At 45.5% G+C, this 23,166-nt stretch overlaps 1 protein-coding gene across 1 annotated transcript in view; it reads right to left on the bottom strand.

Moving 5' to 3' along the window:
• Positions 1-245: 245 nt before the first annotated feature.
• LOC120939827 (NXPE family member 3-like) overlaps positions 246-23,166 on the bottom strand; it is a 36,638-nt gene continuing 13,717 nt past the window's right edge. The window contains exons 2-6 of the mRNA XM_040352205.1: positions 18,196-18,705; positions 13,523-13,743; positions 9,545-9,615; positions 5,249-5,455; positions 246-969 (exon numbers count right to left, since the gene is read on the bottom strand). Of these exons, the coding sequence (XP_040208139.1) occupies positions 434-969; positions 5,249-5,455; positions 9,545-9,615; positions 13,523-13,743; positions 18,196-18,705 (1,545 nt within the window). The 3' untranslated portion in view covers positions 246-433. The remainder of the gene's footprint in view (positions 970-5,248; positions 5,456-9,544; positions 9,616-13,522; positions 13,744-18,195; positions 18,706-23,166) is intronic.

Below are 23,166 nucleotides of genomic sequence, written 5' to 3'. Positions count from 1 at the left end.
TGTAAAAATGACTCTGGCCCAGACACTAGTTAATCTGTAGGGGGCGCTGAAGAGGGTTAAGTGTGTCCTAGGGAGTGATTCTAACTGTTAGGGGGTGTGGCTACGAGTGACACATCACTGATCGCTGTTTCTGATGAGAGGGAACAGACGATCGGTGACATGTCACTAGGAAGAACAGGGAGATGATGTGTTTACACTGACATCTCCCCGTTCTTTAGCTCCGCGATCGCGGTACACCGGCGGACATCGAGTCCGCGGGTCCCGCGGGCACAGTCACAGGGTTGCGAGTGCGCCGCCTCCGGCACGCAACCACACAGCGCCAAATTAAAGGGGATGTACCTGTACGCCCATTTGCCCAGCCGTGCCATTCTCTCAACGTAAATGATCGTGTGGCGGTCCTTAAGCGGTTAAAGCCATGTGCGGTTTTGGCCAGTTATTTGGGACAGATAAAGGACAGCATTAGGTCCACCATGTTCTCTATAATGATCTTCTTGGGATGGATTTTATTTGGCAGGTAGTGGCAGGAGGTCATCTGCCAGGCGTCCAGTATGGTAACTGGGAGTCCTGAAAACACGGCCCTCATCACCGTGTCCAGCTGCAAGGATAACCAGTCGCTGCCGTGGATAAACAGGAACCCCGTGTTCCCGGACTTAATTATGACCTTGGTCCTTGGACTTCGCTCCAGTAGCCGGGCCACAGCATCACGGATAATGACCATCCTTCTCAAATAAACATCAACTGGGAAGAAGATAAAATGAGCCAGGCAGTTTATAACGATCACCAATCCGTCGTCTCCTCCTCCCATGCCATCCAGCTCGTTGGCGATGTACTTCAGTTCCTGCAGCCGGGTGCGCTTCATGCTTAGGGGTCTCTGGTGTGCCCGCCAGTGCAAAAGAAAATTATGTTCTGTATCCGTGGCCAGCAGGGGCCCGGAGGTGTAACTCACATGGAGGTCCACCCTCTGAAGAGCTGCAACCAATACCAAAAGGAAAAACATTATAAAAAAACAATCAAGATTATAATTATATAGATTACATTAAAATAACATTTTTGTGCAACGTATGTAGAGTTGAGAATCCCTGATGCTGCAGAACCATGATATTTGGTGTCCCTCAAAACTATAGAGGAATTCCAAGCATGGCTATTATTACACTGTTACATTGACCCAGCTTGGAAAAATGTACAGTGCCTTGAAAAAGTATTCATACCCCTTGAAATTTTCCACATTTTGTCATGTTACAACCAAAAACATTTACGTTTTTTGGTTGTAACATGACAAAATGTGGAAAACTTCAAGGGGTATGAATACTTTTTCAAGGCGCTGTATATCACTATCATAGCTCCTCTCAAATGTCTCTTCTCCAGGCAGTCGTTCCTCATAACTGAGGTCCTCCAGTCTTCCTATTAGCTTTGCTGCTCTTCTCTGGACTCTCTCCAGTTCCAGCCAATGCTGTATCCTGGCCTAGGCCAACAAGGCCCAGCCCTAGAGCAGCACTTTGCAGGGGGGCAGCACAGAAAGAGTCCCCGTCGGCTTGCGCTACACTGTTAGTGTAGCGCCAGTCTTATGGGGTGGACTGGGCTGAGAGGCAAATTAGTCTAGCGCCCCCATAAAGCGGCCGCACTGCTTCCAGTATGCGGGCGGCCGGCATTCCACAACTGTGTGGGGAGGGGCGCTGCTTCTAATTTTGACTGTCCTATCATCCTGGACCAAAAATCTTCCTCGCTGTGCTATATGTTTTCTGCTGCACCATTGGCATAGTTATATCTTCTTTGTCCTCTCCATAAAATGATCAGAAATTTGTGCTTAAAGTAGAACTATAGGCAACACTTTTTTTTTTTTGGATTGAGTAAGGGAGGGTAGTGCCGCGTACACACGATCGGTTAAACCGATGCGAATGGTCTGATGGGCCATTTTCATCGGTCAAAACCGATCGTGTGTGGGCGCCATCGGTTATTTAACCATCGGATAAAAAAAAGCCAACTTTTTTTAAATTTAACCAATGGATTCCTAACCGATGGAACAACACCGATCGTTAGTAGGCACAACCATCGGTTAAAAACCCACGCATGCTCAGAATCAAGTCGACGCATGCTTGGAAGCATTGAACTTCATTTTTTTAACACGTCGTTGTGTTTTACGTCACCGCGTTCTGACACGATCGTTTTTTTAACCGATGGTGTGTAGGCGCGACGGACCATCAGTCAGCTTCATCGGTTAACCGATGAAAACGGTCCATCGTGTACGCGGCATTAGAGCCCCTGTCCGTTTTTTTTTTACTGTCCCTGTCCCATTGCAGAGATTTCCCTTCACTTCCTGCCCCATAGCCAAACAGGAAGTGAGAGGAAATATATGCAAATTAAGGGACTCCATTGCCCCCCCCCCCCAGGCCCTTTAGAACTAGTGTCCCTATTAGAAAATGTCAGGGCGGGTCTTAAACAGAAAGGGGTATGGCCCTGACAGGAAGGGGTGGGTCATATTTAAATTAGGGGGTGCACAAGTTTAGTCAGGCCTAGGGCAAAACAACACCTAAATACACTACTGGTTCCAGCACATCTTTCCTGAGGACTGGTGACCAGAACTGGAAGGAATACTCCAGGCGTGGCTGAACGCAACTAAAATTCAAGAACATCTGAGCACATTGTAGGTTCTCAGCAATTGCCACAGTTGTCTACCAGAGAATGGGATGGCCAATGTGATTGCAAGCAGATTGGTGATGGTATGTGGAAGCTACTGCTGTAGGCACTTGCAGGATACCCGAAGTTCTGTTTCTGGTACGAGAGGATGTGGTGGGGCAGTGGTCATGCCAGTATTCTAGATCGTAGGATAGTGCGAGAAATCTTAGAAGTGTGTGGGAATCACTGCTCCACAACCCTTATGCCGCGTACACACGATCGGTTCGTCTAATGAAAACGGACCATTTTCATCGGACGAACCGTTCGTGTGTGGGCCCCATCAGTTTTTTTTCCCATCGGTGAAAAAAACTTAGAACCTGTTTTAAAATGATCTGATGGTTAAAAAAACGATAGAAAAAAACGATCGTCTGCGGGGAAATCCATCGGTTAAAAATCAACGCATGCTTAGAATCAAGTCGACGCATGCATGGAAGCATTGAACTTCATTGTTCTCAGCACGTCGTTGTGTTTTACGTCACCGCGTTCTGACACGATCGGTTTTTTAAATGAGGGTGTGTAGGCACGACTGATGAAAGTCAGCTTCATCGGATATCTAATGAAAAAATCCATCAGACCGCTTTCATCGGATGAACCGATCGTGTGTGGCATTAGATTGTTCCAGATTACAAAACACAACGTTTTTTTCAACCCTATCATTAAAACGGCCTTGCCTACACACGATCATGAAAAAAAAAATGCTCTAGCAAAGCGCGGTGACGTACAACACATATGACGGCACTATAAAGGGGAAGTTCCATTCGGATGGTGCCACCCTTGGGGCTGCTTTTAGCTGATTCCGTGTTAGTAAAAGACGATTCGCGCTTTTCTGTCTGTTACAGCGTGATGAATGTGCTTACTCCATTATGAACGCTAGTTTTACCAGAACGAGCGCTCCCGTCTTATAACTTGCTTCTGAGCATGAGCGGGTTTTTAACGTCGTTTTAGCCCACACACGATCATTTTTTACAACCCGAAAAACTACATCGTTTTAAACGTTGTTAAAAAATGCAGCATGTTCGAAAAAAAATGTTGTCGTTTTTAAGAACCCGAAAAATGATGTGACGCCCACACACAATCATTTTAAATGACATTTTTTAAAAACGTTGTTTTTTACATGCCAAAAAATGATTGTGTGTACGTGGAGTTAAAGGGAGGGTTAGTGTTGAGATTACATGGATGGTTGGGGTTACATGAAGGGTTAGTGTTAGGAATGGAGTTACAGGGAGGGTTCGTTTTAGGGTCGGGGGCTACAGAGATAGTTAGTGATAGGGTTAGCTTACATGGATATTTAGTGATCGACATGGGCGTCAGACATTATTCCAGGCATGTGCTATGTACAGGGTGCAAGCCTGGGAGCCAGGGTTTTAACCACTTAAGACCCGGACCTTTAGGCAGCTAAAGGACCCGGACAGTTTTTGCGATTTGGCACTGCGTCGCTTTAACTGACAATTGCGCGGTCGTGCGATGTGGCTCCCAAACAAAATTGGCGTCCTTTTTTCCCACAAATAGAGCTTTCTTTTGATGGTCTTTGATCATTTTTTTACCTTTTTCTATAATAAATATCCCCCAAAAATATATAAAACATTATTTTTTTTCCTCAGTTTAGGCCGATACATATACTTCTACCTATTTTTGGTAAAAAAAATCGCAAAAAGCGTTTATCGATTGGTTTGTGCAAAATTTATAGCGTTTACAAAAAAGGGGATAGTTTTATTGCATTTTTATTATTTTTTTTTTTACTACTAATGATCTACTAGATCAGCGATTTTTTTCGTGACTGCGACATTATGGCGGACACTTCGGACAATTTTGACACATTTTTGGGACCATTGTCATTTTCACAGCAAAAAATGCTTTAAAAATGCATTGTTTACTGTGAAAATGACAATTGCAGTTTGGGAGTTAACCACAGGGGGCGCTGAGGGGGTTATGTGTGACCTCATTTGTGTTTCTAACTGTAGTGGGGTGTGGCTGTAGGTGTGACATCATCGATTGTGTTTCCCTATAAAAGGGAACACACGATCGATGACAGCGCCACAGTGAAGAACGGGGAAGCTGTGTTTACACTCAGCTCACCCCATTCTTCAGCTCCGGGGACCGATCGCGGGACTCCAGCGGCGATCGGGTCCGCAAGTCCTGCGGCCACGGTCACGAAGCTTCGGACCGGGTCGCGTGCACGCGCCCCCACTGCTGGGCTTAAAGAGCCACGTACATGTACGTGGATGTGCCCAGCCGTGCCATTCTGCTGACGTATATCGGCGTGAAGGGGTCCTTAAGTGGTTAAATAGACTTTGTCTGACCCAAGATGGCCGTTGGAGTCACATGGGGCGACAGCATCCAATTGGATCGTTCCCCCAGTGACCCAGGAAACCATAGAGGAACCATGAATTTCTTGACTCCCCCCCAACTGCAATGCCGGTGCAGCTGAGCGCAAGCCTGCAGTGGAGAAAGTAGACTGCACCTGCCTACAGGTTGAAAGCGCTTCATAGATGACTAGAAATGTATAGTAAAGTGAGTTTGGGAAATCTAGAAGGAAATTATGGAAAGTAAAATATTTATTGAGCATACGACTCACATGGAACAAAATCCACCAGGTATTCCCACCACTGCCGCAGCGTTGAGTCCCCAAACATGTACACGACTTTCCCCTTCAGACAGGCCGTGACGGTAGCAGGTGTGGGGAAATTCCGGTTCCTGCAGACGAGGGAATTCCACTTATCCTGGTAATAATACCCTGCCGGTTCTGGATTTGTTAAGCCGGGTTTACAGATATTTTTAACCTCTGAAACAAATTATCAAAAGTATTAATTATTATTGTGAATACAGAGTCAATCTTTTATTTTTGGAGAACTTGGATGGGGTTGAGGGAATTGAGTGGGATACTCCAAAAACAAGATTGATGTACAACTTGAGGACTACTAAAACCTAGTACACACCACTAGTTTTTTTTTTCCATTCAACTCAGTGGTTGAAACTAACAACTCAGGTCCATGCCACTGTACTAAAAACACAAGGTTAGTACAGCGATCTCCCCCACTGAGCTATTGTGTTCTGAAAGAGCTACCCCCCCTGCCAGAACACACAGTGCTCTCAGGCCCCATACACACGACCGAGTTTCTCGGCAGAACTCAGCCAGAAACTCGGTCGGAGCTGGATTCTGCCAAGAAACTCGGTCGTGTGTACACTTTTCAGCGAGGAAGCCGACGAGGAACTCGTCGGGCCGAAAAGAGAACATGTTCTCTATTTCCTCGTTGTTCAATGAGGAAAGTCGGCCCGCCGAGATCCTCGGTGGCTTCCACACTGAACTCGACGAGGAACTCGATGTGTTTGCCACGTCGAGTTCCTCTGAAGTGTGTACGGGGCCTCAGCCTTCAGGAGCCAGTCGGCTGCTGGTTTTCCAGCATGCTCATCCGACAGAAGCCGGCTGAACGTCCGGCTTCTGTCGTCAGACCAGCTGCCATACACAAGGGCCATTTTTTATTGAACCAGCCATTGTTGCATTGACATTTAGCCCATGTTTACTAGGCTTAAGTATTCTTTCTGGAAAAGCTGTCGTAGTAGTTGTAGTAGTTAAAGTGCTTGTAACCCTAAAAAAAAAAAAAGGATCCTGTGCCCTTACACTGTGTAAGTGTTAGTGTAAAAACGATGCCTCTAAATACCTTATCTCAGATCTGTTCTGGCTGGTCACGTGACCTCCGGCCGCTCTTCTCTGATCTAAAGGCTACAGGGGCTGAGCAGACAGCCCATAGATTACGTAACTTCCCCGGCTGACGTCAAAGAGGATCTCGGCCCTTTCCACTGTAGCCCTTAGATTGGAGGAGGAGAGCGGCCAGAGGTCACATGACCAGCCAGAAAATATCGTAAATAAGGTACTTAGAGGCTTCGTTTTACACTTATACACTTGCACAGTGTAGGATGGCTTCATAAAACAGAGGGGTTGGCAGTGATTTTTTTTTATCTTTAAATCCACTTTAAATGCAAACTTCTTCCTCACAACAGCAGAGTCCCTTTATGGAAGATTGGATGGACCATAGGTGTGCACAGGGGGTTTGCCAGGTGTACCTGGGCACACCCTAATCACTACGTGCAGTGCCGATTCCCCCTACTGCCCGGGCTTCCCCCGTGTTGCCCTCCCTGCTCTGCAATGCTGCTGACTTCCCTCCTCTCCTCTCCCCCCCCAGCTGCTGCGATGTTTAACGATGGAGATTGGGGTCAGGGGCTAGTAAATAATTTACCAGCACCTTCCTTTTCTAAATGAACACAGTGAACACACTCACTCACTGTGTTCCTCTCTAACGGAAGCATACTAAACTGTTACTTTTACTATGCTTCAGTTTGTGAATGAACAGGAAGCCGCTCAGCACAGAGCACTTCCCATTCATTCAATGTCCCGTGCAGCTGAGGCTGCAAAGAAAGACAGGTGTGTTTGGGCGTTGAGGTGCACACCCTCATGCAATAGGCTGCGCACATCTATGGGGTTGACTAAGCTCTTCAGGACACTAGCCGGTGTCCCTTTACACAGACCCACAGCTGACTCTCTCTCTAAACCAGAGGGTAGACAGCAGCCCAAAAGTCTCTAAGATCTCTCAGAACCGATTGTAAACACACAAGGCCAGACCAGATCTTCAACAGACAGCCCCTCAGTCAGCTCTTTGTGGTCTAAGCCAGTGTTTCTCAACTCCAGTCCTCGGGGCGCACCAACAGGTCATGTTTTCAGGATTTCCCTCAGATCAAACTGCTGTGGTAATTACTAAGGCAGTGAAACTGATAAAATCACCTGTGCACAATAATGGAAAGCCTGAAAACATGACCTGTTGGTGCGCCCCGAGGACTGGAGTTGAGAAACACTGGTCTAAGCCTCTAGGCCCTCAGGTTGCCCACCTAAGGCCTCGCCAACAGCAAATACATCCTTCCTTTAGATTAAAAGCTCCATGAGCAGGGACTTTCCTTCTGTATTGAACTGTATCGTAATTGTACTGTCCCCTTCTACATTGTAAATGCGTAAACTGACTGGTGCTATTTAAATGCTGTATAGTAATAACAATGTGGCAGCAGTCCCCTGGCAGCGAGCCCTCCATGTTGGACTGATCCTCTCCAGGAAAAGACCCTGAGCCCAATGTGCTTAGAGAATATATAGAGTCTCTCAGCATGCATTCAGGGCCCAGCTCCCTGGGATTGGCCAGGGCTGCATAAACTTTCATGCTGCTGTCTGCATAGCTCCACACCTATGATCCGGAAAGTTCTCAAAGCTTTTTTGGAAAGTTGGCAGTTTGAGCAAACAGACTAGCAGCACTGAGAACACTGAGCAGACCCAACTAGTTAAATGCAGCTGCACTGAGTACAGTGAGAAACTAAATTGACTAGACATGTGCAATTTGTTTAGTTCCAAATTTGTTTGTTAAAGAATTTTGACAAATTCATAAATTCGTAAATCTCCAAATTAACGAAAAACCTGTTTAACAAATGTTTCCGAATATTTATAAATTAGAATATTAGAAAATTCCAAATTTACGACTTTTTGAATTTACGAAAATTCGAAAATCCTGAATTCGAAAATGCAGAATTTTGGATTTACAAATTTACGAAAAATCCAGAAAATCCGGAAATTCGAAAATTCAGAATTTTCGAAAATTTCGAATTTACAAGTTTATGAAAATTTGAAAGTCTGGAAATTCTGAATTTTGAGATTTACGAGTTTCCGAAAATTAAAAAATCCGGAAATTCAGAATTTTCAAATCTCCGAAATTCATAAATTCGAAATCCGGATATTTGAAAATCTGAAATAATAACTAACCTAACAATAACCTAACTATTACTAACTATTAAATTATAGGTATTGGAATTTCCTTTCAAATTTGGCTGTTAGTGAACGTAACGAATATGAACTTATCCGAAGTTACATATTTTCCGAAATAACGAATGCCGTATCTAAACAAATGTAATAAGTTAATAATAATAATAAATTACAGTAATAAAAAAAACTTTTTATTATTATTATTAATTATTAATTTGTTCCGTTCCATTTGCTTAGATGCGACATTCGTTATTTCGAATAGTTCGTAACTTTGGAAAAATTTGCATTTGTTACGTTCACTAACAGACAAATTTAAAAGGAAATTCCAATACCTATAATTTATTAATTGGTTAATATTAGTGAATTAGTTAGTTAATATTTTGAATTTCTGGATTTTGCATTTCCAAATTTTTTAATTTTTTAATTTTAGAACGTTTGAACTTTTGAATTTTAGAACTTATGAACTTTTGAATTTTAGAACTTATGAACTTTTGAATTTTAGAACGTTTGAACTTTTGAATTTTAGAACTTATGAACTTTTGAATTTTAGAACTTTTGAACGTTAGAATTTTAGAACTTTTGAATTTTAGAACTTTTGAATTTTAGAACTTTTGACCTTTCTAATTTACAAATTTACAAATTTCGATCAGAACGAATGACCTGAAAAAAAACAAAAAAAAACAACAAATGAAACGAAAACAAAAATTTTTCCGGCATTACACATGTCTAAAATTGACCTAACACAACAATTACATATACTAACTACAGTGTGACAAGCTAAATTTACCTATCAAAACACAGCTCCACAAATACAGTGAGTCTATCTATCTAATCCTAGCACCTACCTAGGAGGGTGCTACACATTTTTTTATTTTATTTTTTTAACTTTAAATGCTATGTCCACTGATTTAATAATAGAAATTGACGCGTAGGGGGATCTATTCCCTACTGCAAACATTCCAATCTAAACATTCAAAATAAATCAGAATTCTAATCAGTGGCTCAGAGCAATAGCTGGGGTCTTGTTCCATCTTCAGAATTCCGCTCTTCGTTGGGTTGGGGGGGTTCTGGTCTTACCAGTGGTTCTCTTCTGGGGCTGGACTACAAGACCTGGGAGGGCTGATGGAATCACCTTATTGGAGACAGAGCTGTCAAAAATAAAAATAAAGATAAAGTTCAAATGACTGAGGCGACACGCCAAATATTTAATCTTTACAGCAGAACTCCAGGAATGAACTTTTCTGCAAAACTAGAGCCAACTTGGCCTGATTTGTGTATCCATATGTGATATCGGGAGGGCCACTGTGGCTGGAGAGGAGAGGTGGATGATGTCACAGTTTCCATCTGGTCCAATCAGAGAACACCTTGTGTTCAGGGCTCAAGTCCTGCGGGAACGCGTGGGAACGGAGTTCCTGCACTTTTTTCACAGCAGGAACTCAGTTCCCTTTGCAGGACTAGAGCAGCCAAGCAAGTTCTTTCTAAATCCTGCGATAACTCGCGGCAGACCTCCGCAATGTCTCCTGGGAACAATGACAAAAGCTCCCAGGAGACATTGCGGCATCGAGGAAGTGACGGAATACCCGCACACTACCCAATGAATCCATATACAGGAAGCGGCCAGTAACATAAAGGATTACTAAGGTACAGTGGATCGAAAAAAACAAACATGCGGTTTAGTAATTATGCATATGAGCGTATCATTTTTTATTAATTTTTTTGGTGGGGGAGTAGATCTTGGGTGGGAGTTCCCACACTTTTTTCCCCAGGACTTGACCCCTGCTTGTGTTCATTGAAAAAAATAAAAATAAAAGGTGTTCTCTGAATGATGGAGGTGCCAAGTGAGCAACCCCTTTTGTGTTCAGAGGGGAGCTCCGTGAGTGTGATCGCGGGTCCCGCGGACTCGATGTCCATGGGGATACCCGCGATCATTTCACGGAGAGGAAGAACGGGGAAATGCTGATGTAAACAAGGCATTTCCCCATTCTTCCTAGTGACAGGACACTGATCACAGCTCCCTGTAATCGGGAGCGGTGATCAGTGTCGTGTCACACATAGCCCATCCCCCCTCATCCCTAGGACACACTTAACTCCTTCAGCACCCCCTCCTGGTCAACCCCTGCCAGTCACATTTACACAGTAATAAGTGCATTTTTATAGCACTGATCGTTGTATACATGTGAAACGAATAGACACTTTAATGAGAAACTCAGGCTCTTTATATACAGTGGTTCCTAACGAGCCTCCAATACACATCTTTTAGGTAGACATCATGGCCCGGATTCACAAAGCACTTACGCCGACGTATCTCGAGATACGCCGCGTAAGTGTAACTATGCGCCGTCGTATCTGTGCGCCGTGCCCACAACCTGAGATACGCCTGAAAATAGGCTTCCTACGACCGACGTAACTTGCCTACGCCGTCGTATCGTGGGCGCATGGTTACGCCGGGCGCATTTGCCGCTCCCATAGATTTTCTATGCACATATGCAAATGAGGGAGATACGCCGATTCACAAACGTAGTTGCGCCCGGCTCATCATATATGCGGTTTGCGTAAGTCGTACGTCCGGCGTAAAGTTATTCCCCATATAGGAGGCGCAACTCATGCAAAGGTATGGACCAGGGAACACAAGCCGTCGTATCTTTTGTCGTTAAGTTGTACGTGAATATGACTAGGCGTAGGTTACGTTCACGTCGTAGGCAGTGATCCGGCGTATCTTAAGCAGTTGTCTCGATGCGATTCTGAGCATGCGCACTGGGATGCGGCCAAGGGACTGCGCATGCGCCATTCATTTTAAGTACTTCTATGGCGCTAGGCCCATCATTTGCATGGGGTCACGCCTCGTTAGCATGGCTCACGCCCACTTCCACCTACGCTGGCTTATGCTGAGGAAACCCAGCGTATCTTTAACAGCGATTGGGAGCAAGTGTTTTGTGAATCCAGTGCTTGCCTCTGTGCGCTGCGCCGGCGTAGCGTAAAAGAGATACGCTACAGCGGCATTAAATATGCGCCGATGTCTGTGAATCCGGGCCTATGACTCCGTCCTCTCTCACCTGCTATACAATACACATTGCTTTAGTAGACATAATTTACATAAGCTAATTAACTGCAGCTGACATGTCAGACATCTGACCCTAAGGCCCCATACACACGATAGAATCCATCCGCAGATAAATCCCAGCAAATGGGTTTCTGCGGATAGATCCTATGGTGTGTACACGCCAGCGGATCTTTTTCCGCGGAGAAATCTCCTCTGGGATGGATTTCAGCAGATCGAATATTTGCTGTGCTGCACAACAAATCCATCTGCTGGAATCCATTCCAACGGATGGATCCGCTCGTCTGTACAGACTTACCGGATCCATTCGTCCAAAGGGATTCCCCGCACGCGTCGTAATGATTTGACGCATGCGTGGAATTCCTTATATGACAGCGTCGCGCCCGTCGCCGCGTCATAATCGCGGCGACGGCGCGACACGTCATCGGCAGAGGATTTCCGCGGGGATTTCAATGCGATGGTGTGTACACTCCATCGCATAGAAATCTGCGGAAATCTTTGAGAGGATTTATCCGTGGAAACGGTCCGCTGGACCGTATCTGCGGATAAATCCTCTCGTGTGTATGGGGCCTTAGACTGTGCTAACTCACAACACACATCTATCATCAATAGAACTGTCACACAATACAGTGTCAATTAGCATAACACAATGAAATGTTCTTGGGAGCCATACTAAGGTTAATTTACATCACAGTAGCAGACGACATTAACACCTTAACAGTCTATGTTCCCGCATTGAATGAGTCACTCTTTCAATTGACCTGTTGGGTTCAGAATCAACAACCTGTAAATAGTTCTTGCAGACATTCTTGAATATATTGTGGATTACAGACCCATGTTAAAGCAATCCAACATATGTCCCTTATTTCCTGGCTCAATCTGTGTAAGAGCTTCTGGGTCCTACGGCCCTCCTGTTACACCGCGCATGCTCAGAAGCAATTTATGAGACGGGAGCGCTCGTTATGGTAAAACTAGCGTTCGTAATGGGGATAGCACATTCATCATGCTGTAACAGACTGAAAAGCGCGAATCGTCTTTTGCCCAAAGGGTGGCGCCACCCGAATGGAACTTCCCCTTTATAGTGCAGTCGTACGTGTTGTACGTCACCGCGCTTTGCTAGAGCATTTTTTTTCACGATCGTGTGTAGGCAAGGCCGTTTTAATGATCGGGTTGAAAAAAACGTTGTTTTTTCTAGACCCTTAAAAACATAGGGCCCGATCCACAAAGAAGTTACGTCGGCGTATCTATTGATACGCCGCATAACTTCTAGGATGCGCCGGCGTATCTTTTTTCTGTATCCAGAAAGCAAGATACATTAGATACGACTGACGTAAGTCTCTTTCGCAGTCGTATCTTAGTTGCATATTTAAGCTGGCCGCTAGGTGGCGCTTCCGTAGATTTACGCGTAGAATATGCAAATTAGGTAGATACACCTGGCGCACGTACGTTCGTGAATCGGTGTATCTATATGCGTTGTTTGCGTAAGGCGTCGGACCGGCGTAAAGTTACCCCTGCTATAGTGAGGCATACGCAATGTTAAGTATGGACGTCGGGACAGCGTCGAATTTTCCGTCGTTTGCGTAAAACATTTGCAAATAGGGCTTTGCGTAAGTGACGTTCACGTCGTTTAGGCATTGAGCTGGCGTAATTTAATTTGAAAATTCGACGTGTTACTGAGCATGCGCACGCATGCGCCATTCGAAAAAAGCGTCATTTACGTGGGGTCATGCTTAGTTTACATAAAACACGCCCCCCTGTTCCTCATTTGATTTAGGTGCGCTTACGCCGGTACATTTACGCTACGCCGCCGTAACTTTAGGCGCAAATGCTTTGTGAATAGAGCACTTGCCTCTCTAAGTTGCGGTGGTGTAGTGTAACGACGATACGCTACGCCCGCTTATATTTACGCCTATCTATGAACCCGAAAAACGGTCGTGTGTACGCGGCATTAGCCTTGTTTTATCGCCTAAGGTGCCACAACCTCTCTAGCTACTTACCTGTTCAGAAACTCTCGCTCGGCAGAGGTCAGTATTTCACGATTGCCGCTGCTGGAATGCTCAAGGTATGAGGTGCAGGGAAAACCTTGTGGACGCACACAGAACCACTCCTCCCCTGTATGTGAATCGCGGTAAGAACACACGTCCTGTCCAGGGGGCTGAGCATTACACTCCACTACAGCCTTTTTCCTTTTATAGTGGAAATATCCAGCGTAATACACCTGAACATTGAAAACTGGAATTTAGTGCACTGAACATTCCGAGCAGATTCCAAATCTTCATCACACTGACAGATTTTATAACACCGTCACTAATATTAACAGATTATAATTGACACGTGTTGTTTGGTCACATGCAGCACTTGCAATTCCCAGTATTACAGTAGATGTAAACCCTCCCTGGATGACCTTTAACCAAAGCACTGTGGATTATAAACAATTGCACCTTTTCCCCCAAAAATACAGTTTTTACCTATTTTTCATCCTTTTTAGTGCTTTACTGAAGAAGTCGCTGTTTTTTCGGGTTCCCTGTTCCCAGAGCCCACGACTCTCTACCCAGCACCACATTCCCTGACACACAAGGGTTGAAGGGTGAGTATTTATTGCAAACATATGTGTGTGTATATATATATATACATGGGCGTCGGCAGGTAGGGGCAAGGGGGGGTCAAGTGCCTCCCCCTGGCAGGGCTGGTGCTACCTTAATGTAAGTGTGCATACCAATCGGGGGCGCCACACTGCGTGTCCCAGGCTGTGTGTGCTCTTCCTAGACATGTATGAGAGGCCCAGTGCTCCCTTTAAGATAGGGGCCCCAAGAACACCCACCGCATGGGGCCCCGCCTCATCTGAACTGCTTGGCATGTGCAGCAGTTGTTGGAGCCTTCCATCTGCCTTTTCTGGGTTAGTAATACATTTAATTCTCTCTAATGTCATCTGAAGTTAGCAATATAGAAATTGATTGGAGGGGAGTTCTCCATACTAATGATTGAGAGTGTATGGGGGGGGGGGGTGTTATGTATATGTACACAGTCTCTGACCATCTCCTGTGTTACATCTGCAGTCTCTGACCGTGATGACTTTATCAAAAAGGGGCGGAGCATGGGTGACCTTAAAATGATGCCCCCCCTGGAAAAAGTTCTGCGGATGCCCATGTATATATTTATATATAAGTTGCAACCTGTAATGCAGGGCGCCCCCCCATCCATGTGTACGGCCCCCTAATTTACATGCAGGGCACCGGATGCATGGATTCCAATGTTTTTTTTTTTTAAGCACGTGATTAGAGCCAGAGGCTTGGCTGTGCAGGGAAAGAAAATCCATCCCTTCCCCCCTTTCAGAACGGAGATCTGCCTTGTTTACATAGGCAGAGCTCCTTTCTGTGTCTCTGCCCGATAATCGGCAGGTACCAGCCAACGTCCAGTTCCCAGCACCCGGGGATTGGCTTTTGCTGTGAGTAATCACAGCAGAAGTGGCCTGGCGGCGACATGTGTGCCCCTAGACAAAAGTGAAGAATCGTGTATATATACGTGATTCTGCACAGAAGAGCCACACTGTAGCAATAGATGTGCTCTAGGACAGTCCTCAACTGGGTAAACTCTTTCCCTGCTGGCCAGCATGTTGGGGCCCAGATCCAGTGTTGGAGCACTCAAGATAAGCTCCTACTAACCGGGGTATAGGCACTTGAACTGTGTCCCAAGCAGAAAATACTCTTCCTCTTTAATAGGGTGCAGTGCAATTTAAGTGCCGCAGATCTCCTCAAGCCTCTTCCTCTACACATCATTGCGCTGGACAGGCTTCCTGACATTGATAATGGTTACATGTGTCAGGGTGACAACACAGGAGCACAACTGGGTAACAGTTGTCACACCGTAACAAGAAGTGCCTGGACAAGGACCTTCGTGGCAGGATCACAGGGATTATTTTAAAGCTACGGATTTAAAAAGACTGAAAATACCATTTTAAATAAAAGGAACATGTAACTTTACTTTAATGATCGAACAGTCATTTTGTGTCTATTTTGCCCTGTTTACCGTCCCCCTGGAAAGCAATCCAAGGTGGAGGAGGAAAAATGTCTGCAGGCGTTCAGGAGCAGATGCTGCCACCCAGGGCCACCATCAGGGGGGTACAGGCAGTACACCTGTAAGGGGCCCGGATTGGGAACCCCCCCTTTTTTTTGTAAGGGGCCCGGAGGTCCCCAGGGCCCTGGATGGCAACCCCTTTTTTTTTTTTATATATCTTTATTTTTATTTATTTTTTGTTTTTATTAAAGGGCCCAGAGGTCCCCAGGGCCCCGGATGGCAACCCCCCCCTTTTTTATATATATACAGTATATATATATATATATATATATATATATATATATTTATATATATATATTTATATATATATATATATATATATATATATATTTTGGTAAGGGGCTCAGAGGTCCCCAGGGCCCCGGATGGCAACCCCCCCCCCTTTTTATATATATATATTTTGGTAAGGGGCTCAGAGGTCCCCAGGGCAACCCGCTTCTCAGTTTTCTCAATCAGCGGCGGCACCCCCCGCTTCTCAATTTGCGGCAGCCCCCCGCTTCTCAATTTGAGGCGGCAGCACCCCCCCAGGTTCTCTGCTCCAGGGGGCTCATGCCTGAAGCTGTGTAAGGGGCCCCATAATTCCTGATGGCGGCCCTGCTGATGCCTGTTTTTTTTTTTATTTTGCATTGTGGGACTGCGTTACAACTACAAGTGTTTGGCTCACAGTTGCTGCGTGGGCCCATTCGCGTATATGGAAGGCAGTGCCGTCTGTCAGGCTCAGCTTGCAAAGCATTGTGGTTGGCACATGGGTACTCGTCCAAGCAGCACCATATCCACTTGTAGATGAGTCGGCAAGGGGGTGGTAAAAGGTACGGATCAACTCCATGTTCTTACCGCCCCCTGGTCGCTTGAGTAAAAGCTGTTTTATTCACAGCATGTATGGTTATATCAAAGCTCTTGTTGTAAAAGAAAGACATGTGTGTAGCTGGGCACTGCCATGGGGGAACATGCCCCAATGCAATAAAACATTATTATTATTTTTTTAAATCCATTTGGGGGGGGGGGGGGGGTCTTTTAATGCGGCTTAAACCTCCTTAAGATGGAGGGAGCTGGCCTTTAAGTGAGGCCCACAGAACAGAAAGCAGAAGTGAAGAGGATGTTTAGACAGCACACAGAGTCCAGGTAGGGTTCAGGGGGTTTTGTGGCACATAGAAATTATTACAAACTCAAAAGGTTTACATAAGCCATAATAAATATGTGCTTTAATGAGCATGACCGGAAGGACTTCTGGGAGTCCTAAAGCCATTGGAGGCCCATAGGCAGTGCAGAGGATTCTGGGAAATCAGACACAAGAGTAATGTAAAGGTTAAAGTGTAGTAAAAAGAAAAAAATCAGTACAAGGGAAATACACTTACAGTGCTATCAATTCAGTGTGTCCATTGTGCTAAGGGCTCAAGCTTAATAGAGCCAACAGACCTGTGATAGGTGGTTATCAAGAGTGCCAACTATGCCCCTCCACCCCCCCAACTCCAATTATAGAAGCTGTTACTACAGCTTCCACAAATAATATATGATCTATGAATGGAGGACAGGTGGATAAACGAGAGGTCCACCTCTTCCATTCATAGAAGCTATAGTACAGCTTCTAAGAATGGAGATGGGGGCAGAATGGGCGGGCATAGACGGCCCAGGTCTGTTGGCTCTATTAACCTCTGCTGCACTGGAAGATTACATTACGGCGGTGTGTGTGTGTGGGGGGGGGGTGTATTAGTGGAGGAAGATTTCAACTAATGCAGGAACCATCAGCACAAGGGACATATCAGATAATAATGTACCTTGCGTTGATTTTTGTAAATTTCTTTTGCGATTTTATATACTGTATATACTCGAGTATAAGCCAAGTTTTTCATCAATTTTTTTTGTGCTGAAAATGCCCCCCTCGGCTTATACTCGAGTCACCTTTTTGCGCCCGATCTCCCGGATTTTGGGGACCCGGTAGGTCCCCTGAACACATGTAGCCCCACTCTTCCTCTACAAGTGTGCAAAGTTCGTTGTCCGGGGGACCTACGGCCAGGGAGCACCGAATTTTCAAAGCCTGGCACCCTTTCCATAGACTCCCATGTTAAACGGCCATTTCTCCTGTGACTTTGGGGACCCGGTACCGGCCGGTCGTAGGTCCCCTGGACCCGGAACTTGGCACACATGCAGCCCCGTTTCTCCTCTACAAGTGTGCAACGTTTGTTGTCTGGGGGATCTACGGCTGGGGAGCACCCATTTTTCAAACCTGGGCACCCCTTCCATAGACTCGTATGTTAAACATCATTCTAGTCATGGACACAGTGAGGCATGGGCACAGTGAGGCATGGGCACAGTGAGGCATGGGCACAGTGAGGCATGGGCACAGTGAGGCATGGACACAGTGAGGCATGGACACAGTGAGCCATGCACATGGACAAAGTGAGGCACAGTGAGGCATAGTGAGGCATGCAGATGGACACCCTAGGCTTATACTCAATCAATACATTTTCTCATTTTTTGGGGGGTAAAATTAGGTGCCTCGGCTTATATTCGGGTCGGCTTATACTCGAGTATATACAGTATTTTTTTTTTTTTTTTTATACTAAACTTAGGCTTTAAACATATAGCCGGCTCTCACTTTATCAGGGCGAGTCTCTCTCTTCTTCCTCAGGATGACGATGGCTTCACTGGAATGGACGAGTGAGATAGAGATGTTACAGATTCCAGGCCACAGAAGAAGAAAGGTGGCGGTGTAACTGCCATTTTTGTGGTCCGTGATGGAACCGGTTACTCCAGCTTTCAGATTTGGAGAATGCAGCTTGGCCTGGAAATAATCCCCCCCATAGGTTTTGGGGTGACCATTGTGGTCTCGAGCTCTGATGAAGACCTTTACACGCTCCCCCACGTTGTATGTAGTACGTGGATCCAGCAAAGAGCACTCAGTGGTATTGGGATTGGTAGATGACAGGAAGCTGGTGGAATTGGGAGGTTCCGGCCATTCAAGGAGTTTCAGGATCTTCTGGATCTCTTCGGCTTTGAGGTTATGAGATGTGTTTAGGGATGGGGTTGCTTCGTTGGAATGATAACTCTTGGGGGGAGGCTGATACCATTTGTTCTTTGGTGTTAATGTGTTTAACGTATATAAAGCCTGAAAAGAAACAAAATTAGATCAGCAAGATACAGTAAAACCTTGTATTGCGAGCATAATTTGTTCCCGGAAACATGCTTGTAATCCAAAGCACTCTTATATCAAAGAAAATTTCCCCATAAGAAATAATGGAAACTCAGATGATTCGTTCCACAACCATTTACTCATAGGTCCTTCAGTTTAAAAACCATATAAAAAGATTATAGCAATGTGACCAGGTTGTGTAACCATAAAATGTCCATCCACAAATGGAAACCTCCACAAGGGGTTTAGAAGCAAAATCCAGCAGGAGCTCCAGAGTATAAAAGAGAAGAGAGGCGCCTCTAAGTGTAGCAATTTTGGTGACCAGGAAGACTACCTTGCAGTAGAGCAATCTGAAAGCGAGGCTTGAACCGCTTGTGGAGCACAGCGTGTAAGGAATGACCTTGATGGCGGTGCGGAGAATGGTCTGTGGACAACTTTACCCCGGATCCTTGCATACTTAGATGTGCCCCTTTTAACCACTTAAGGACCGCCACACGACTATATACGTCGGCAGAATGGCACAGCTGGGCACATGGACGTTTATATACGTCCCCTTTAAGAGTCCAGCCAGGGGTTGCGAGGTTCGAAGCTCCGTGACTGCGCCGCGGGACCCGCGGACCCGATGGCCGCCGGTGTGCCGCGATCGCTCACAGGAGCTGAAGAACGGGGAGAGGTGAGTGTAAACACACCTTCCCCATTCTTCATTGTGGCAGTGTCATGCCTAGTACACACGAGAGGATCGATCCGCGGAAACGGTCCGGAGGTCCGTTTCCGCGGATAAATCCTCTGGCGGATTTTGATCTCATGGTTGTACTAACCATGAGATCAAAATCCCCGCGGAATTCCCTCCGCGGTGACGTGTCGCGCCGTTGCCGCGATGATGACGCGGCGACGTGCGCGACGCTGTAATATAAGGACTTCCACGCATGCGTCGAATCATTACGACGCATGCGAGGGATGGATTCGGGCGGATTGATCCGGTGAGTCTGTACAGACCATCGGATCAATCCGCTGGACTGGATTCCAGCGGATCGATTTCTTAGCATGTTAAGAAATTTTGATCCGCTGGAAATCCATCGCCCGGATAAATATCCGCTGGATCGTACACACCAGCTGAAACCGGTCCGCGGAAACATTTCAGCGGATCGATCCTCTCGTGTGTACGGGGCCTCAGTGATCGTCTGTTCCCTGATATAGGGAATGACAATCACTGACGTGACACGTCCAGCCCCGCCCCCCTACAGTAAGAAACACACATGAGGTCACACTTAACCACCCCTACAGTGCCCCCTAGTGGTTAACCCCTTCACTGCCATTGCCATTTTCACAGTAATCAGTGCATTTTTATAGCACTTATCGCTGTGAAAATGCCAATGGTCCCAAAAATGTGTCAAAAGTGTTCGATGTGTCCGCCATAATGTCGCATAATGTCGATGATCGCCGCCATTAGTAATAAAAAAAATATATTAATAAAAATGCCATAAATCTATCCCCTATTTTGTAAATGCTATACATTTTGCGCAAACCAATCGATAAACGCTTATTGCGATTTTTTTTTAACCAAAAATAGGTAGAAGAATACGTATCGGCCTAAACTGAGGAAAAAAAAAAAAATTTATATCTTTTTTGGGGGATATTTATTATAGCAAAAATTTAAAATATTGCATTTTTTTCAAAATTGTCGCTCTATTTTTGTTTATAGGGCAAAAAATAAAAACCGCAGAGGTGATCAAATACCACCAAAGGAAAGCTCTATTTGTGGGAAAAAAAGGACGCCAATTTTGTTTGGGAGCCACGTCGCACGACCGCGCAATTCAGTTAAAGCGACGCAGTGCCGAATCGCAAAAAGGGGCAAGGTCCTTAACCTGCATAATGGTCCGGGGCTTAAGTGGTTAAACATCAGCCTTGTGAGTTCCTAAATGTTGTATCTTCTTTAAATATAAATGCAAAACGCTCTCAAACCAAGTTACTCTCAAACCAAGGTTTTACTGTATTTATGTAAAAAAAAATAGGACTAAAGTGGTTGTAAAACTCTGAATGAAAAATGAACAAAGCATATCCTTCTATAGTGTGTACGTACCTCTATCCAGGCCCAAATGTAATTTTCCTCTGACCTCTCTTACCTCTGCTATCTGCATGAGTGGCTTTTTATAGTCTATACCGGGGGGTCTCAAACTTTCTAAACAAAAGGCCAGTTTAATGTCCCTTAGGCTTTAGGGGGGCTAGACTGTGCCCAGTGGGAGTTAACAATCCCCGACACTTGGTATTAGAGGGAGAAAGAGAAATAGTTGGTCGCAGTGGGAGAAATGGTGCCCCATTTTTGTTGTCAGTGGAAGGAATAGTTCCCCATTTTTGGTGTCAGTGGGAGAAATAGTGCCCCATTTTTGGTGTCAGTGGAAAGAATAGTGCCCCATTTTCGGTGTTAGTGGAAGGAATAGTTCCCCATTTTTGGTGTTAGTGGAATGTTTTTGGTGTTAACAGTGCCCATCAAATGCAGCCTCACTGTGCCCATCAAATGCAGCCTTACTGTGCCCATCAAATGCAGCCTCCCTGTGCTCATCAAATGCAGCCTCACTGTGCCCATCAAATGCAGCCTCACTGTGCCTAAACAAATGCAGCTTTACCAGTTCCCACCAAATGAAGCCTCACTGTGCCCAAACAAATGCAGCTTTACCAGTGCCCACCAAATGAAGCCTCACTGTGCCCAAACAGATGCAGCCTCAGTTTTCAGCGCCTGGGCACGGTGCACCCACCCAGGATTGGCCCCGCCGCTGCAGCCACAGCTCAAAGCGGCCCCAGGTTAGGCGGCCTCCTAGGAAATTTCTGGCCAGTCCGGGCCCTGATCCTGGTGGACCAGTCCTCCGGATCTTGCTCAGGGCCATGAGTCTCCAGCAGATAAACTGTCACTGCGAGTAAAGTTCTTTTACAAAACTTCACAGAAAAAGAAGGAGCTCCGTCTCCCACAGAAGGAAGAGTGAAGGATGTGTAAAACTTTTTAAATATTAACTACACTACGCAAAACCATATTACAGATGTAAGCCTTAAAGGGGTTGTAAAGTAAGGTGACCAGATTTTTAAAATGAAATCCAAGGAAATATTTTTTCTTTATTAGTAATGGCAACAATCAGCGACTCTCTGCCCGTCGCCGCCCGCCTCACAGACTCTCAAGTCTTACTCTTCGGGCCCCGGCTACTACTGGATGGGGAGCGGAGGAAGCTCACTCCACCAGGGAAGGCAAGGAGATGGGCAGGTGGCTGGGCATGATTTGAGCCAAGGCAGAAGAACATGCGAGTGAAGCTGAATGGGCATGCGCCCAAAACAGAAGAAATATTCCCTCCGCTCCGACCAGCACATGATCATCAGAAAGGGGCACAGAAAATGGGAAAAATACAACCCCCCTATGCTAGTAGGCACGGCGGAGCGGGGGGGGTTGTAATTCTAATTTTTTTATTTTAATTCTGCACTGACTTTCTTTGAAATTGCCCCTGCCCCCTATTAAATCCAATCTGGGGACAAAACCAGGGACAGACTTAGTCCGGGGACAGTGTCCTCAATCAGGGGACCGTCCCCTGAAACTCGGGATATCTGGTCACCCTATTGTAAAGGTAATTTTTTTTTCCCTAAATATCTTCCTTTACCTTAGTGCAGTCCTCCTTCACTTACCTCATCCTTCCATTTTGCTTTTAAATCTCCTTATTTCTTCTGAGAAATCCTCACTTCCTGTTCTTCTGTCTGTAACTCCACACAGTAATGCAAGGCTTTCTCCCTGGTGTGGAGTGTCATGCTCGCCCCCTCCCTTGGACTGCAGGAGAGTCAGGACGCCCACTAACACACAGCTCCTTTCTCTATCTGCAACGTAGAGACTCTCCTGTAGTCCAAGGGACTGGGAGGGGGCGAGCACGACACTCCACACCAGGGAGAAAGCCTTGCATTACTGTGTGGAGTTACAGACAGAAGAACAGGAAGTGAGGATTTCTCAGAAGAAATAAGGACATTTAAAAGCAAAATGGAAGGATGAGGTAAGTGAAGGAGGACTGCACTAAGGTAAAGGAAGCTATTTAGGGAATTCTTTTTTTTTTTACCTTTACAACCCCTTTAAGTGGATGACAGGCTCTGTGCACTGTGTATCATAAACAATAGTCATTTTTATTCAATACTTGTTTTCATCTTTGAACTGCAGTTCAGTGTTTCTAAATGTAAAATAATGCACCTAGGCAGGGGCGTTGCTAGGTCTACAAAAGATCTGGGGCTTTTTTTTAACAGATAATTTTTTTATTTATCAGCATAAGCAATAAAAGTACATAGTACAGCGGTACACAAAGCATTATACACATAAGTGCAAGTACACAGAAGGTCGTTAATCCAAACACAACATTAACTGCTTGCCGACCAGCCACCCCAGTTTTACGGCGGCAGGTCGGCTCTGCTGGGCGAGAG

This window comes from Rana temporaria, chromosome 5 (assembly GCF_905171775.1).
Source record: "Rana temporaria chromosome 5, aRanTem1.1, whole genome shotgun sequence".
Lineage (NCBI taxonomy): Eukaryota > Metazoa > Chordata > Amphibia > Anura > Ranidae > Rana > Rana temporaria.
Note: the sequence above shows the minus strand (reverse complement) of the source record. Positions and strands in the feature narration are given on the sequence as shown.